The sequence below is a fragment of the Narcine bancroftii genome, chromosome 2 (assembly GCF_036971445.1).
Source record: "Narcine bancroftii isolate sNarBan1 chromosome 2, sNarBan1.hap1, whole genome shotgun sequence".
NCBI classification, from domain to species: Eukaryota; Metazoa; Chordata; class Chondrichthyes; order Torpediniformes; family Narcinidae; genus Narcine; species Narcine bancroftii.
Window position 1 is genome coordinate 361,648,139 of NC_091470.1, and position 14,698 is coordinate 361,662,836.

The window sequence follows — 14,698 nt, forward strand, 5'->3', positions numbered from 1 at the left end:
TCTTCGCCTACTCATACACTGTGGTTACATGTTGTAATGTTCTATTTAAACTTGGAGAAAATTAGATACAATGTTATAGATAGAAAGTTTCAATTTGTAAAGATGTGAGGCCCATTTATAGATTTCTATCATGATTGGAAGATTTAAGACATTTGGATGCTCCAGTGATTCTCTGTCTAGTTTCTGAAGGTTGCTATTCAATCCATATCTTTACATCCTTTAATGTAAAGATAGAGGAAGGGAATAGATTAGATTTAGTTTTTGGGTTTTTTTTGTTTCTTTATTTCTTTTTTTAGAAGAAATATTTTCAAGTTGTTTGTAGGCCATTTGGTCTGTCTCATCTATGCTAGTAATTATCTTGCACACATGCCTTCTTTCAGCCTGCTGTACTGTTCATACCTGGACAAAGGACTCAGGCCCAAAACCTTGTTTATATATCTTTGCCTCCCAAGGATGTTGTGGGATCTGCGGAGTTTCTTCACCACTTTCATGTATTAACCTTCTTTCAGCCTTCTCTTTGCCCCACAACAATAAAACTATCTGTTGGAGTTCCACTAGTGGATATGGAAACACACAAAGACTGGCCTAAATGATGACTGATCCATGTTTGGACATAAGGCCATAAGATATAGGAGACATTCCATCATGAGCTGATCCATTCTCCCGTTCAGCACCATGCCCTGCCTTCTCTCTGAAACCCTTGATACCCTGACTGTTCAGACGTCTATCAATCTCTGCCTTAAATGTTAAATCTCAGCCACCCATGCGTACATGGTGCCTGTGGTAGCAAATTCTAGAGGTTCACCACTCTCTGGCTAAAGGAATTTCTCTTCATTTCTGTTTTAAATTGGCGCCCTTCAATCCTGAAGTTGCACCCTCTTGTCTTAGTCAAGAGGAAACAACTTTGCCACATCACTCTACCCATGGCCTTTCTGCATTCAAATGCTTCTATGAGGTCCCTTCTAATTCTTCTAAGCTCCAAGGAGTACAGTCCAAGAGCCGTCAAATGTTCCTCCCTTGCTAATCCTGTCATTCCAGTTTGTGGTGATATGTTTCCTCCATTGTTGGTTGTATATATGGAGCTGGCCCCCCAACAGATGACTCATACCCTATGACTCCTCCCCCATGGTCCTGGGCCATAAAGGTCAAGCCACCTTTCCCTTGCTGCCATTCCTATCCTGGGATCTGGGCCAGCAAGGTTCTTCTGTGTATTAAAGCCTATTGTTTTCTTAGCTTGTCTCTGTGGTTACTGGTAGTGCCCTTCAATTTAATACACAGAAATTATTTCTCCAGTAATGGAGAAACTGCTGCACCCTGATCAACTGGAAGTGGACTCCCAACTCTCAAGAACGTCAGAACTTTATGAGCAATGGATAAGCTGTTTTGGTAATTTCCTCAAGGCTGCTGCCGACCTGGTGGACTCTGACGAAAAGAAGTTCAAGGTACTGCAAGCAAGAGTTGGCCAGCGTGCATTCCAGGCAATCTGGGGCTGTGCCATGTACATCGAGGCGGTGGCTGAGCTCCAGGCCCTCTATAAACCGAAGATCAATGACGTCTACTCACGTTATCTTCTGGCTTCCCACAAGCAACAATCTGGTGAATCGGCCGAAGAATTAATTTGTGCCCTGCTCTTGCTGGGGAGAGACTGTTGGTGTAGTTCAACAGCTCATGTACCAGTGGCCCAGTGCATCGAAGATCTAGTCTTGGACGGCTGCATGTCAGGATTGAGGTCTGATTACACTCGGCAGGGTCTCCTCAAAGAAGACCAATTGCCACTGAAGCGAGCCATAATCAGGACTCTAGACTCAGCCCAGCGCCATGCTGAATTGATCGCGGATGAAAGCGGGCCTCCAGTTGCGCGCAAAAAATGCTGCCATCTTGGAAGATGGCATCGGGGTTGGTCAACCCGACGACGGCAGTGGTGGTGACTGAATGATAATCAATGTTTCAGTCTTGAGTCCTTCATCAAGGTATGAGCTAAATGTAGACAGGCACCTGAACAAAATGGTGGTGGGGGAGGGACAGGGGGAGGTGCACAAACTCACAGGCAAGAGGCAATAGCTGTATAAGGGAGGGAGGGCTCACCAGCAAGCAGGGGGAGGGGGGATGGCTCTGTGAATGGAGAGAAAAGGGGTGGGGAGCTGGAGAAAAGGAGTCAAAGGAAAAAGGAAGGGAGGGAGAACAGGGAGTGGGTTAACCTTCCCTTCCCTTTCCCCTTTCACCTGTTGAGTTCTCCAGCATTGTGTTTTTACTTCAACCATGGTGTCTGCAGACTTTCGGGTTTTACTCTGGCGACGCTTTGGCAGCCTTTTGGCAGACTAAAGGAACTTTCATGTAATATTACATTTTCTGTATTATTACATGCCAATAAATGAATCTTGAACATTATTTGTAAACAGTAACCTCTTAGAATGCCCCACAGGAGGGAAGCATCCTCTCCATGCCCATCCAGTCAAGAATCTTCAGGAATTTCATTTCTTCCGTGACCTAATAATAAATTTGGTGTTTAATATTATCTAAATAAAAAAAAAACCTTAACCTTTTGATGCACCAATAATAACTCAAAAAATCTGATAGGTCTTTTATTAGCTTTAGAACCAAAGCACATCCATGGTGCTCGACTGTTCTGTACTGGGCAGGGGTTGTGGAAGATTCTGGAGCCTGTGGGAGGAGCCACAGACACAGTCGGCCCAATGATTGTACCCAAACAGATATACATAAAGTGGTTTACCACACCTTGTTTACAATACTATCCCAATTGATCCAATATAACCATAGAACAGTACAGCTCAGAAAACAGATATTCGGCCCTTCTGGTCTGTGCCGAAACATCATTCTGCTAATCCCACTGACCTGCACCCAATCCATAACCCTCCAGACCTCTCCTATCCATGTATAGCCCACATTTACCACATCAGATGGCAGCTCATTCCACACTCCCACCACTCTGAGTGAAGGAATTGCCCCTAATATCCCCCTAAATCTTTCCCTTTTCACTCTAAAACCATGTCCTCTTGTATTTATCTCTCTTAATCTAAGTGGAAAGAGTCAACTCACATTTGCTCTGACTATACCCCTCATAATTTTTGTAAATCTCTATCAAATCTCCCCTCATTCTTCTATGAACCAAGGAAAAAAGTCCTAATCTGTTTGAATCCAGTGCTGTCCATAAGGCTGCATGGGTTTCCTCTGGGTGCCCTGGTTTCCTCCCACATTCCAAAAATGTACAGGATTTGGACTTTAATTGGGCGGTGCAGTCTTAACGGCTGGAAGAACTTGTTACTGTGCTGTGTAAGCTCCACATTCGAAGATTGAGAAAGGCAAAGTAAATCACCGTTCACTAGATTTTAATGTATGTTTCAATTTTGTAACTTCTGCCTGCAGATCTAATGTGTTATATACAGCTCAGTGTGAGCTAAACTGACATAAACTGAGATGTAAGTGCATACAGAGGTCAAAGAGGTTAGACTGGGCAAATTCTGTGTTCACTTGAAGCAGGTTTCCAGGATGTGAAAAATGGCCTGCCATTCCTGTAAATTTTGGAGACATGGATTACAGCTGGCAGCTCAATGCACTGGAGAAGAATCATAGGCTCAAGCTACTCAAAAGCTTCCAGATACATCAAATCTTTTGGTAGGAAGAGAAAACCAGTGTCACTGTCCTTTCCCAAGTCTCGTTCTCAGTGTTGAGGTGTGTGTGTGTGTGTGTGTGTGTGTGTGTGTGTGTGTGTGTGTGTGTGTGTGTGTGTGTGTGTGTGTGTGCGTGTGTCTGTGTGTGTGTGCGTGTGTGTGCGTGTGTGTGTGTGTGTGTACGTGCGTGTGTGTGTGTGTGCATATAAAAATGTGCGTATATATAATGTGTCTGTGTGTGTATACATAATGTGTGTGTGTGTGTGTGTGCGTGTGTGTGTGCACATGTGTGTGTGTGTGCGTGTGTCTGTGTGTGTGTGCGTGTGTGTGCGTGTGTGTGTGTGTGTACGTGCGTGTGTGTGTGTGTGCATATAAAAATGTGCGTATATATAATGTGTCTGTGTGTGTATACATAATGTGTGTGTGTGTGTGTGCGTGTGTGTGTGTGCGCATGTGTCTGTGTGTGTGTGTGTGTGTGTGTGCGCGTGTGTCTGTGTGTGTGTGCGCGTGTGTCTGTGTGTGTGTGTGTGTATGCATATAAAAATGTGCGTATATATAATGTGTCTGTGTGTGTATACATAATGTGTGTGTGTGTGTGTGTGTGTGTGTGTGTGTGTGTATGTGTGTGTGTGTGTGTGTGTGTGTGCGTGTGCGCGCGAGTTTGCTTGGCTTGATGTGTAGGTGAATGCAACTAGCAGAGCCCCTTCAGCAATCCAGGTTCAATCCTGATCTCAGGGAGTCTGTGTAAAGTTTGATGTTCTTCCACCAGGTGCTCCGATTTTCTCCTGCAGGTGGAAGGCGAATCAAGGGGCATGAAAACAATGCAGGAGGAAGGACTTGTGTCTCAGTGGTTGGCGTGGACGTGGTGAGCAGGTACATGGTATGGGTCTGGATGTGATCATCTAGGAATTTTATCCCCTGCAAATTGTGCAGTATGAAGACTTCTGAAAATAAATTTATGAATTCCAATAATTCCCTCTCTTAGTGAAAAGTTTCTGCTTCCATTTCCAGTGCATCATCACCACCCCTCTCGAGGAGCACGAGAACACAAGAATCTGGAGCAAATGGTCCCAACATCACCGGATTAAAGAGGTAAAACCTGGACTTTATGACAAAACCAATGCTTCAGGCTTGGGCCCTTCATCAAGGTATTATTCTCCTTTGCTCTCCCCTGTCTACCTCACAAGTCCTCCTCTCACCTTAAATCTATGCCCTCTAGTATTTAACATTTCGCTGGAATAAAAGACTATCTTACCCCAACCATTTTATAATGAATTGAATTGTTTATGGCAATGAGTATCAAAGTACAGGGAAAAATTTCTTGTTTGCTATCCCGGCAAGTCAACCTATATTTTTATCTCCTACCCTCCTACCTTAGTCTACTTCTGGCCTCTTGGCTGTTGGCCTGTGCTCTTGTTCCTATCCCTTCTTCCCTCCTCCCCCACCTTCTTATTCAGGCGCCTGCATGCCTTTTGCTCAGACCTTGACAAAGAGCTCAGACCCAAAATGTTGGTTGCATCTTTGCCTCCCATGGTTGCTACGGGACCTTCTCCAGCATTGCCTCCCATGGTTGCTGTGGGGCCTTCTCCAGCATTGCCTCTCATAGTTGCTGCGGGACCTTCTCCAGCATTGCCTCCCATGGTTGCTGCGGGACCTTCTCCAGCATTGCCTCCCATGGTTGCTGCGGGACCTTCTCCAGCATTGCCTCTCATAGTTGCTGCGGGACCTTCTCCAGCATTGCCTTCCATGGTTGCTGTGGGGCCTTCTCCAGCATTGCCTCTCATAGTTGCTGCGGGGCCTTCTCCAGCATTGCCTTCCATGGTTGCTGTGGGGCCTTCTCCAGCATTGCCTCTCATAGTTGCTGCGGAACCTTCTCCAGCATTGCCTCTCATAGTTGCTGCGGGACCTTCTCCAGCATTGCCTCTCATAGTTGCTGCGGGACCTTCTCCAGCATTGCCTCTCATAGTTGCTGCAGGACCTTCTCCAGCATTGCCTCTCATAGTTGCTGAGGGACCTTCTCCAGCATTGCCTCTCATAGTTGCTGTGGGACCTTCTCCAGCATTGCCTCTCATAGTTGCTGCAGGACCTTCTCCAGCATTGCCTCTCATAGTTGCTGCGGGACCTTCTCCAGCATTGTTGTGTATTATCCACAATCGTGTCTGCAGACTTTCTTGTTTCACTTTACAAGAGAACATTGTCTGTCTGGATTGGTCGCAGAACGCTGAGCGCCATCACGCAGAGCTCAGAACTGTGTGCTCAGCCCGCACCTGTTCATGCTACCAACCCACGAATGCAACACCAGTTCCAGATCCAACGGTCAAAATGTTTGCCGTTGGCCTCATCAGGAACAAAGCTGAGCCACACGACACAGAAGAGGTGGAAGATCTTGTGTTATGGTGCGAGAATAACAACCTGAGTCACAATTGTGTATAAGATGAAGGAGATGATTGAGGACTTCAGGAGGGCTATGGATGACCACCCTCTACTACTCATCAACAACTCTGTAGTAGAGAGAGTGGAGAGAACCAAGTTCCTTGGAGTCCACTTAACTAGTGGCCTATTGTGGACACTCAACATCTCCTCACTTATCAGGAAGGTGCAACAATGATTACACTTCCTGAGAGGACTGAAGCAGGCAAGGCTACTGGCCACCATCCTGTCAACCTTCTACAGGAGCTCTATTGAGAACGTCCTGACTGGCTGCATCACCGTGTGGTATGGTTGTTGAAGAGAAATAGATCAGAGATCAATCTATAGCACCATAAGAGTGGCAGAGAGGATCACTGGGGTCTCTCTACCCTCATCTACCCCCCCACCACCACCGTCGACATGATCAACTGGGGTCGTTGTCTGAAAAGACCTCACAAAATTGTTGCAGCATCTCACAGCACTCCCATCAGGAAAGTGATACAGGAGTCTTAGAGCAACAACCACCAGGCTAAGGAACAGTTTCTTCCCACGGAGAGAGAGAATGCTGAAGGACTGATGAATTGCTCATAAATCCAGTAATTATTTAGCAATATTTATTTATTTCTACCTATGTACTGCATATAAATCGCTTGTAAGTATGGGTGCTATTTCTATATATGTGTTTGCATGGTTTTACACTGAGGACCAAAGAACACCATTCAGTTGTACGTTGCAGTTGTATGATAATAATAAACTTGAATTTGAAGTACAGGAGGTCGTGTAATAATTAGTACAGGGTGTGGTGTCACAGCATCAAAAAGTTTAGCGCACAATGTAACAAAGACAAAGTGCGGGGTATGGAGAAAAGTGCAGCTAAAACAGAGCTCGGCGTTGTCATCACCAAGGAGTGGTCTATTTAAGAGTTTGATAACAAGAGGTAACAAACTGACCTTGAATCTGGAAGTTCATGTTTACATGCACCTGTATTTAAGGGAAAGGGAGGAGGTAGAACATACAACGTTATAGCAAAGTACACAGTGGCGACCGATGTAAATTGACACAGCAATCTCACTTTTCCCTACCTCACACCCGTCACCTCTATTCTTCTTACATCCGTGAGTCTTTTTTTTGAATACTTTATTTAAAATTTTGAATTTACATCCATGAGTCTTTTAAATGTCCCTATTGTACCAGCCTCCACCACCACTCCCGGCAATGCATTCCAGGCACCCACCGCTCTCTGGGTTAAAAAAAAACTTACCTCTAACATCTTATCTTTAACTTTCCTCCACTCACCTTAAACAGATGTCTTCTGTTATTTGCTATTGTCGCCCCGGGTGTCCTGTATGTTCTTTATATAATACCTTGGTCTCAGAGCATGTTGTCTCAATTTTTTTTTACTGTGGCTATGGTTTTAAAGTGACAAGTAAAGGCTACTTGAACTTGAACTTGAGAAAAGGTGCTGGCTGTCCACCCTATCTAAGGCCCCCATATTCTGACATTCCTCCATGTCACCTCTTATCCTTTATCAGTCCAAAGAGAAAAGCGCAAGGCCAGTCTACTTTCCTTTATGTGACATGGTCTCAAATCCAGGCAACGTCCAGGGAAATAAGTTCAAGTTTATTATCATCCGATTGTGTAAATACAACTGAACAAAACTGCGTTTTTGGGCCCTCAATGCAAAAACATGCATACCCACATACAGACACAGATAAACGATTCATATACAGGGTCCTCCATAATGGTTGGGACAAAAACACTTTTTTCCTTTATTTGCCACTGTGCTCCACAGTTTTAAATTTGTAATCACGTGATTAAAGTGCACATTACAGATTTTATTCAAGGTTAGCACCATAAAACACGACAGCACAGAAGCAGGCCCTTTGGTCCTTCTAGTTCATGCTGAAGTATTATTCCCTCTTGTCCCACTGACCTGCACTCTGATCACAGCCCTCCATACCTCTCCCGTCCATGTACCTGTCCAAATTCTTCTTAAGTGTTAAGATTGAATCTGCATTCACCACCTCAGCGGGCAGCTCGTTCCACATTCCCACATCTTTCCCCTTTCATCCTCAACCCTTGTCCTTTGGTTTGTATCTCATCTGCCTTCAGTGAAAAAAAACACTATTTATATTTACTCTGTCTAACCCCCTCATAATTCTGTATCAAATCTCCCCTCGTTCTTCCATGCCCCAGGGAATGAAGTCCTAACTGATGCTAAATTAAGAACTGTATCCACCTGTTCTAACTAATCTACAAACATGACTTAAAGACAGATGTAGGAAGGGATCTCATTTGTAACCCAGGGACTCCCTGTACAGTTGTGTCAGGAAGAGAGTATGATGGGTCCTTTGATATGTTGGCAGTTTTCCTGAGACAGCAGGAGAGAATCTGCCGGGGTGTTGGGGGGGGTGGGGGGAAGGCTGGTTTGAGAGATGGCTTGAATTGCGCTTACCCCGTCCTGCTGTTTCTTGTGGTTTTTGACAGAGCAGTTCCCGTACCAAGCTGTGATGCATCCGGATAGGATCCTTTCTATGTGCTTCTATAAAAGCTGCAGAGATCTGGGAGACATGCTGAATTCCTTATGCCTTTCCTCAGCTCCTGATGCTTCAGAGAAATGAATCCAAGCTCCTTTTAGAGCACAGAAGTGCTGGGGAAACTCAACAGGTCACACACCATCCTCTATGCTCTAGACCCCAGCACCAGCAGATTTGTTTTGTTCAACTCCAACTTGTATTTGCCCGCATTTGGTCCTTAGTCTTCTTGGCGTTGCACCCAGTGCTTTCGTAAGTGAGGTGAAATGCTGTTAGAAAGAGAGAAATTTCATGCCAAACATGCTCTTTCTTGGAGAAAGTGGTAATGTAATTGAACAGCAGTTCATAACGCAGGTTTCAACAACCTGACACAGTGATATTCTAAGACCATTCCCATTAACAGCAACCAAAAATGTTGCCTCTTTTATTCTCTTGTTTGTGGAGAGCCGGTGAATTGAAAGTGACACTGTGTGTTGGCTCTGACGAATGCAGAAGGAAACAGAATGCTTTGGAGAAGGGCGAGTGCGTTTAAGACTTGGCCCATTCTGACAGGTAACCTTCCAGTGCTTGCTTGTTCCCTGCAGGCCATGGGATCATGCTCTACACTGGTGCACATGATTTGAATTCACATTTTTTGATTTACGGAGGGTCTTGCATTGTAAATGCCACCTCTCTCATCGGAGGCGACAGTTCGAACAGGCCTAACTGTGGTTTAGCTGCTGCTCAGGATGTTTGTGTCCCATTAGGGTGCGGCAGACAATCTATTTTTGGGGCTGATTGCTAAATTGAACAAGAACTAAACAGCACAAGAACAGGCCCTTTGGCCAATTGAAGCTAAAATGCTCCTGCTTGTACTTGATACGTATCTCTTTATTCCATGCAATTTAATGTGTTTGCAATGCACAAGCGTGCCGGACAAACTCAGCAGGTCACGCAGCATCCACAGGAAGCAAAAGGTGACCAACCTTTCAGGCTTGGGCCCTTTGTCAGGCATCAGCAAAACCAGGCAGGTGCCTGAACAAAAGGATGGGAGGAAGGAGGAGAGGAGAGGAGGGAGGAAGGGGATGGGGAGGAGTACAGGTTCCAGCCAAGGTGAATGCTGGTGGGAGGGAGGAGGAGAAAAAAGCTGAGGCAATGGGGAGGGTTAGCTCTTTAAATGGAGAAGGTGGCTTGGTTAGCACAATGCTGTAACAGTGCTCAGGTTTGAATCTGGCGCCGTCTGTAAGGAGTTTGTATGTACTCCCCGCGTCTGGGTGAGTTTCTTCTGAGTTCTCCGGTTTCCTCCCACCCTTCAAAACATACTGGGGGGGGGGGTTGCAGGTCTATGGGCTAATTGTTTGGCATTCAAGCATAGGCTTATGGGCTGTGAGAAAGAGAGAGAGAGAGAGAGAGAGACTCAGGGAGGGGATTAACGGAAATGGAGAAACGAATGTTCATACCGTCTGCTTGGAAACTGCTAAGATGGAATGTAAGATGTTCCTCCAATTTGCAGGTGGCCTCAGTTTGGCAGTGCTTGAGACCATGGACAGATATAGTCAGTGTGTCAATGGGGTGTGTAATTGCAATGGGTGGCCACTGGGAGGTCCCCGTTATTGCACTGGACAGAGCAAAGGTGCTTAACCAAACGATCTCCCAGTCTGTGCTGAGTCCCCCCGATGTAGATGAGGCTTCATTCAGTGCATCAGGTGCAGTAGATGACCCCTGCAGATCTACAAGGGAAATGCTGCTTCACTTGGGAAGGCCTGTTTGAGACTCTGAATGGTGATGAGGGAGGAGTGCAACTGGAGCATTTCCTGCCTGTGGCTATTGGGTGACCTGCTGAGATTCTCCAGCTTGAGTGTGTAATTGCACTCGACCCCAGTATCTGCAGAACTTACTTATCTTGTATTTATTGATTTGTTTTTCACGGCAGCTCAATACTCCATTACTGTGCTCTAGCCCTTCAACTTTGGGTGGCTGCTTGTATGTTAGAGTTGTCCCGCTAGATTGCTTGCAGAATAACCCACTGCATCAGGTACATTGTGACGCTTTGACTTGTTCAGGTGTGTGCAGTGGTATATACTTCCCTGCCATCTCTCACATCCCTGAATATTCTTCCCTTCCAGCTCCTTATGATCACTGTAATTGAATCTATCTCTACCCCCCTCCCCCTCCACCCCATCACATGCCCACTAGTTCTATAAACAGCAATTTCCCCGTGTTACTTTTGGATGATATATTTTCCTCCCTGGAAGCAATCACTTCTCTTCAAAGAGTGATGCGCCTGAGTTATGGCATTCATCCAATGTCTTCAAAACTCTTGCTAAAAACCAGATTTTATCCAATGAGAAGCCCTCTGTTTTGTAGATGACCCAGCTTTGGGGATCAGTGTCATACCCGCTGTTATTGGCAAACAATAAAACTCCAATAAAATGATTGAAAATACATGAAGGAGACACAGAAGAGGAGGAACTTGAAAGAATTGCAATGTAGTGCTAAATTTAATGTGACTTTCGAGCTTAAGGTTGGATTTTAGATGATTGGTACTCGTTGAGGAAAATGTACTTATTTAAGGGGAGTTTTTATTCTTTGGGTAGCAACAGAGATGGGTCGCACAACTGAGTCTCAATGTGGACAAGAGGACGGAAATGATCGTGGACTTCAGGAGGACCAATCTCCACTACACATCAACAACTCTGTAGTAGAGAGAGAGGAGAGCACCAAGTTCCCTGGAGGTCACTTAACTAGTGGCCTATAATAGACACTCAGCATCTCCTCAATTGACAGGAAGGCGCACTGCACTTCCTGAGAAGACTGAAGCGGGCAAGGCTACCAGCTACCATTATGTCAACCTTTGATAGGGGCTCTATTGAGAGCATCCTGGCCCGCTGCATCTCAGTGTGGTACAGTTGCTGGAGAGAAATGGATCAGAGGTCAATCCACAGGGCCATAAGTGTGGCAGAGAGAATCACTGAGTTCTCCCTCTCCCCTCCACCCATCGATGATTTTTGCTGGGATCATTGTGTGAAGAGGACGTGCAAAATGATTGAGGACCCCTTCCACCCTGCACGCAGCAGCTTTCAGCTGCTCTCATCCGGAAAGAGATGCAGGAGGATCAGAGCCAACACCACCAGGCTGAGGAACAGATTCTTCCCCACGGGCAGTGAGAATACTGAACGACCAAAGGAACTGCTCAACTAACTATCTGAGATTCTCATATTTATTTATAGATGAACATCTGCACATGCATTATTTGTCTGCATGTGTGTTATGTCTGGTTGTGTGTCTGGGTGTTTGAAGCGAGAACTGGAAAATGCTGTTTTGTCGGGTTGTACCTATACAATCAGATGACAATAAACCTGACTTGATTTGATACTTTGACCCAGCATCTCAATGCCCCGAGCTTCCTTACGTTGAAGATATTGAATCACCCAATGCAATTCTCAGCTTGTTCTGATCAACCTTCACTGTTTTGAAAATTAAGCCGAAGTATTAAAATAAATCTGGACCTCCATGAAGTAACCTCACATCTTTCTTTTCTCCAAAGAGTAAAACCCTTGTTCTGTTAACCTTGACTAATAAGACACGCTTGCCAATCCATGTAGCATCCTGGTAAATCTCCTCTGGGCCCTCTGCAAAGCTTTCACACTCTTCCTGTAATGAGGTGACCAAAACTAAACACAATATTTCAAGTGTGGTCTAACAAGAGTTTTATAGAGCTGCAACATTATTTTGTTTTAGATGGACAGCATGGTAACAGGCCATTTTGGTCCACGTCTCTGTGCCGCCCAATTTACACCCAATTAACCTACACTCCCAGTACGTTTTGAATGGTGGGAGGAAACCGGAGACCCCAGGGAAAACCCAAATTCATTACTTCACACTTATCTGGATTGAACTCCATCTGCCACTTTTCCACCCAATTCTGCATCCTATCCTGTCAACAACCTTTAACATTATCCACAACACCTCCTACCTTTGCATCATCCACAAACTTACTGACCCATCCCTCTAATTCTTCGCCCAGGTAATTTATGAAAATCAACTGAGAGCATTATATTCCAAGTGTGGTTTAACTGGAGTTTTATAGAGCTGTAACATTACCTACCAGCTCTTGAACACAATCCTCTAACTAATGAAGACTGCCATACCATAAGCCTTCTTAACTATCCTATCAACCTGCATGGCAACTTTGACAGATCTACAGATTTGGTAAGTTGTAATGGCTGCTACACACAGAAAACACACCACTGAGCTTGATGGGGTTTCCAGTAAAACTGTTTATTTGAATTTCACGCACGCCCCTTTAAGGCCAATGGGAATTCCGCCCCACCAAGTGGTGACATCATCACGTGGCCTGGGGTGCGAGCTGTGGCCTAAGCCACGAGGCAATGAGCAAGCCCCGATGGCGCCATCTTTCTGCAGCTTCCCCACCAGTGCGGCCGTACAAACGGGGCTGGTTTACTTACAGAGATATGTGTCACCATATAACTCCCCCTCAAAACCACTTATGCATCCTGCCGCTTGGGTGGATGACCCCTCCATTTAGGCTGGGCCATCTGCACAGGTTGGACTAAGTCCACGTGCCCCGGCTTCAGTCGGTCAACTGTGAATAATTCCACCCTGCCCCCAATGTCCAGGGTGAAAGTCTTTCCCGATTGATGGAGGACCTTGTACGGGCCCTCGTACGGGCGCTGCAGGGGTTCAGGTATGGGCCACACCAGAGGAACACAAACTCCGCTGAGGCCAGCTCTTTGAGGACGTTCGCTGGGTACTTGCCGTGGTGGGTCGGTAGTGGAGGTGCCAGCGAGGCGAGTCTGTTGCAGAGGTCCAAGAGAAGGATCGGGATCTCACCTCCGGATTCAGCGTCTGCTCCGAAAAACTGCCCTGGTAGCAACAGTGGTGCACCGTAGACGAGTTCCGCGGATGAAGCCTGGAGGTCTTCTTTCAGTGTCATTTGAATGCCAAGCAGGACCCAGGGCAGCTGGTCTGTCCAATTGGGTCCTTTTAGCCTCGCCATGAGAGCCGCCTTGAGGTGCCAGTGGAAATGTTCCACAAGTCCATTTGTTTGGCGACGATAGGCCATGATGTGGTGGAGCTTGATTCCCAAACGATTTGCCAGATGCGCCAAAAGGGCGGAAGTGGACTGAGTGCCCCTGCCACTGATCATGTGGGCAGGAATGCTGAAACGTGTGACCCAGTTAGCAAGCAGGACTCTGACGCAGGACTTGGCGGAAGTGTCCCTGATGGGGATGGCTTCCGGCCACCTCGTCATCTGATCGACCACAGTTAGGAGGTAGCGGGCATCCCTGGATACCGGTAGGGGGCCCACTATATCGATGTGGATATGGTCAAACCTCCTGGCTGGCGGGTTGAAATGTTGTATGGGGGCTCGGACAAGGCACTGGACTTTGGAGGCTTGGCAATGCATGCAATTCCTCGCCATCTGGGTCACTTGTTTTTTCAGTCTATGCCAGATGAAACGTTCTGTCATCATGTGCACTGATGTCTTGACTGAGGGGTGGGCTAGGTTGTGAATCGTCTGGAATGCTTCCTGCCTCCACTACGGGAGGACTACTGGTTGCGGCGAGCCGGTCGAGACATTGCACGGGACCGTGTTGTGGCATCTTCAGGTCCTCGAGGTGCAGGCTGGTGATGGTGGTTCGGAAGGCCAGTGTCTCTTCGTCCTCCCTCTAAATGAGCTAATTGCGTGTAGTTCAGGCTGGGGGACAAGTTGTGGATGGTAGATCTGGAGAGCATGCCAACAATGACATTGTCCTTACCCGCCCGGTGTCAGATCTTGGTGGTGAAATCCGAGATGTAGGAAAGATGTCGCTGCTGGTGACCGGGGATGGAATTTCAGGGCTCACCATCACATCAGAGAAATTTTGACCAGCTCAAAGAAATAATAGGCAGAGAAGTGGAGTTGAGATACTTATGATAGAGAAAAAGCCCTCTCTCTGCAAGTAGTTGCATCTAACAGACGCCTTGGTGCAACATTAGTACTAGAAGGAAAACAAATAGCTTTTGGCTCAAAAATACTAACAACAGCGGCGACCAGATATGCCAATATTGAGAGTGAAAGAGCTGTTGTCTGTCATATACGGATGTGAGAAGTTTTGCAAGTTTCTGTATGGAAGAAAGTTT

General features: G+C 46.2%; 1 protein-coding gene across 1 annotated transcript; it reads right to left on the reverse strand.

The window, feature by feature from the left end:
• Positions 1-5,008: 5,008 nt before the first annotated feature.
• Positions 5,009-5,824, reverse strand: LOC138753131 (circumsporozoite protein-like). The gene has a single exon (XM_069915707.1). It carries the CDS (start codon positions 5,822-5,824, stop codon positions 5,009-5,011), a length of 816 nt encoding a protein of 271 aa, XP_069771808.1.
• Between the last annotated feature and the right edge of the window lie 8,874 nt (positions 5,825-14,698).

Bases quoted from the DNA above. Each gene is read 5' to 3' on its own strand.
- LOC138753131 (XM_069915707.1), bottom strand. From the start codon at position 5,824: ATGTTCTCTTGTAAAGTGAAACAAGAAAGTCTGCAGACACGATTGTGG.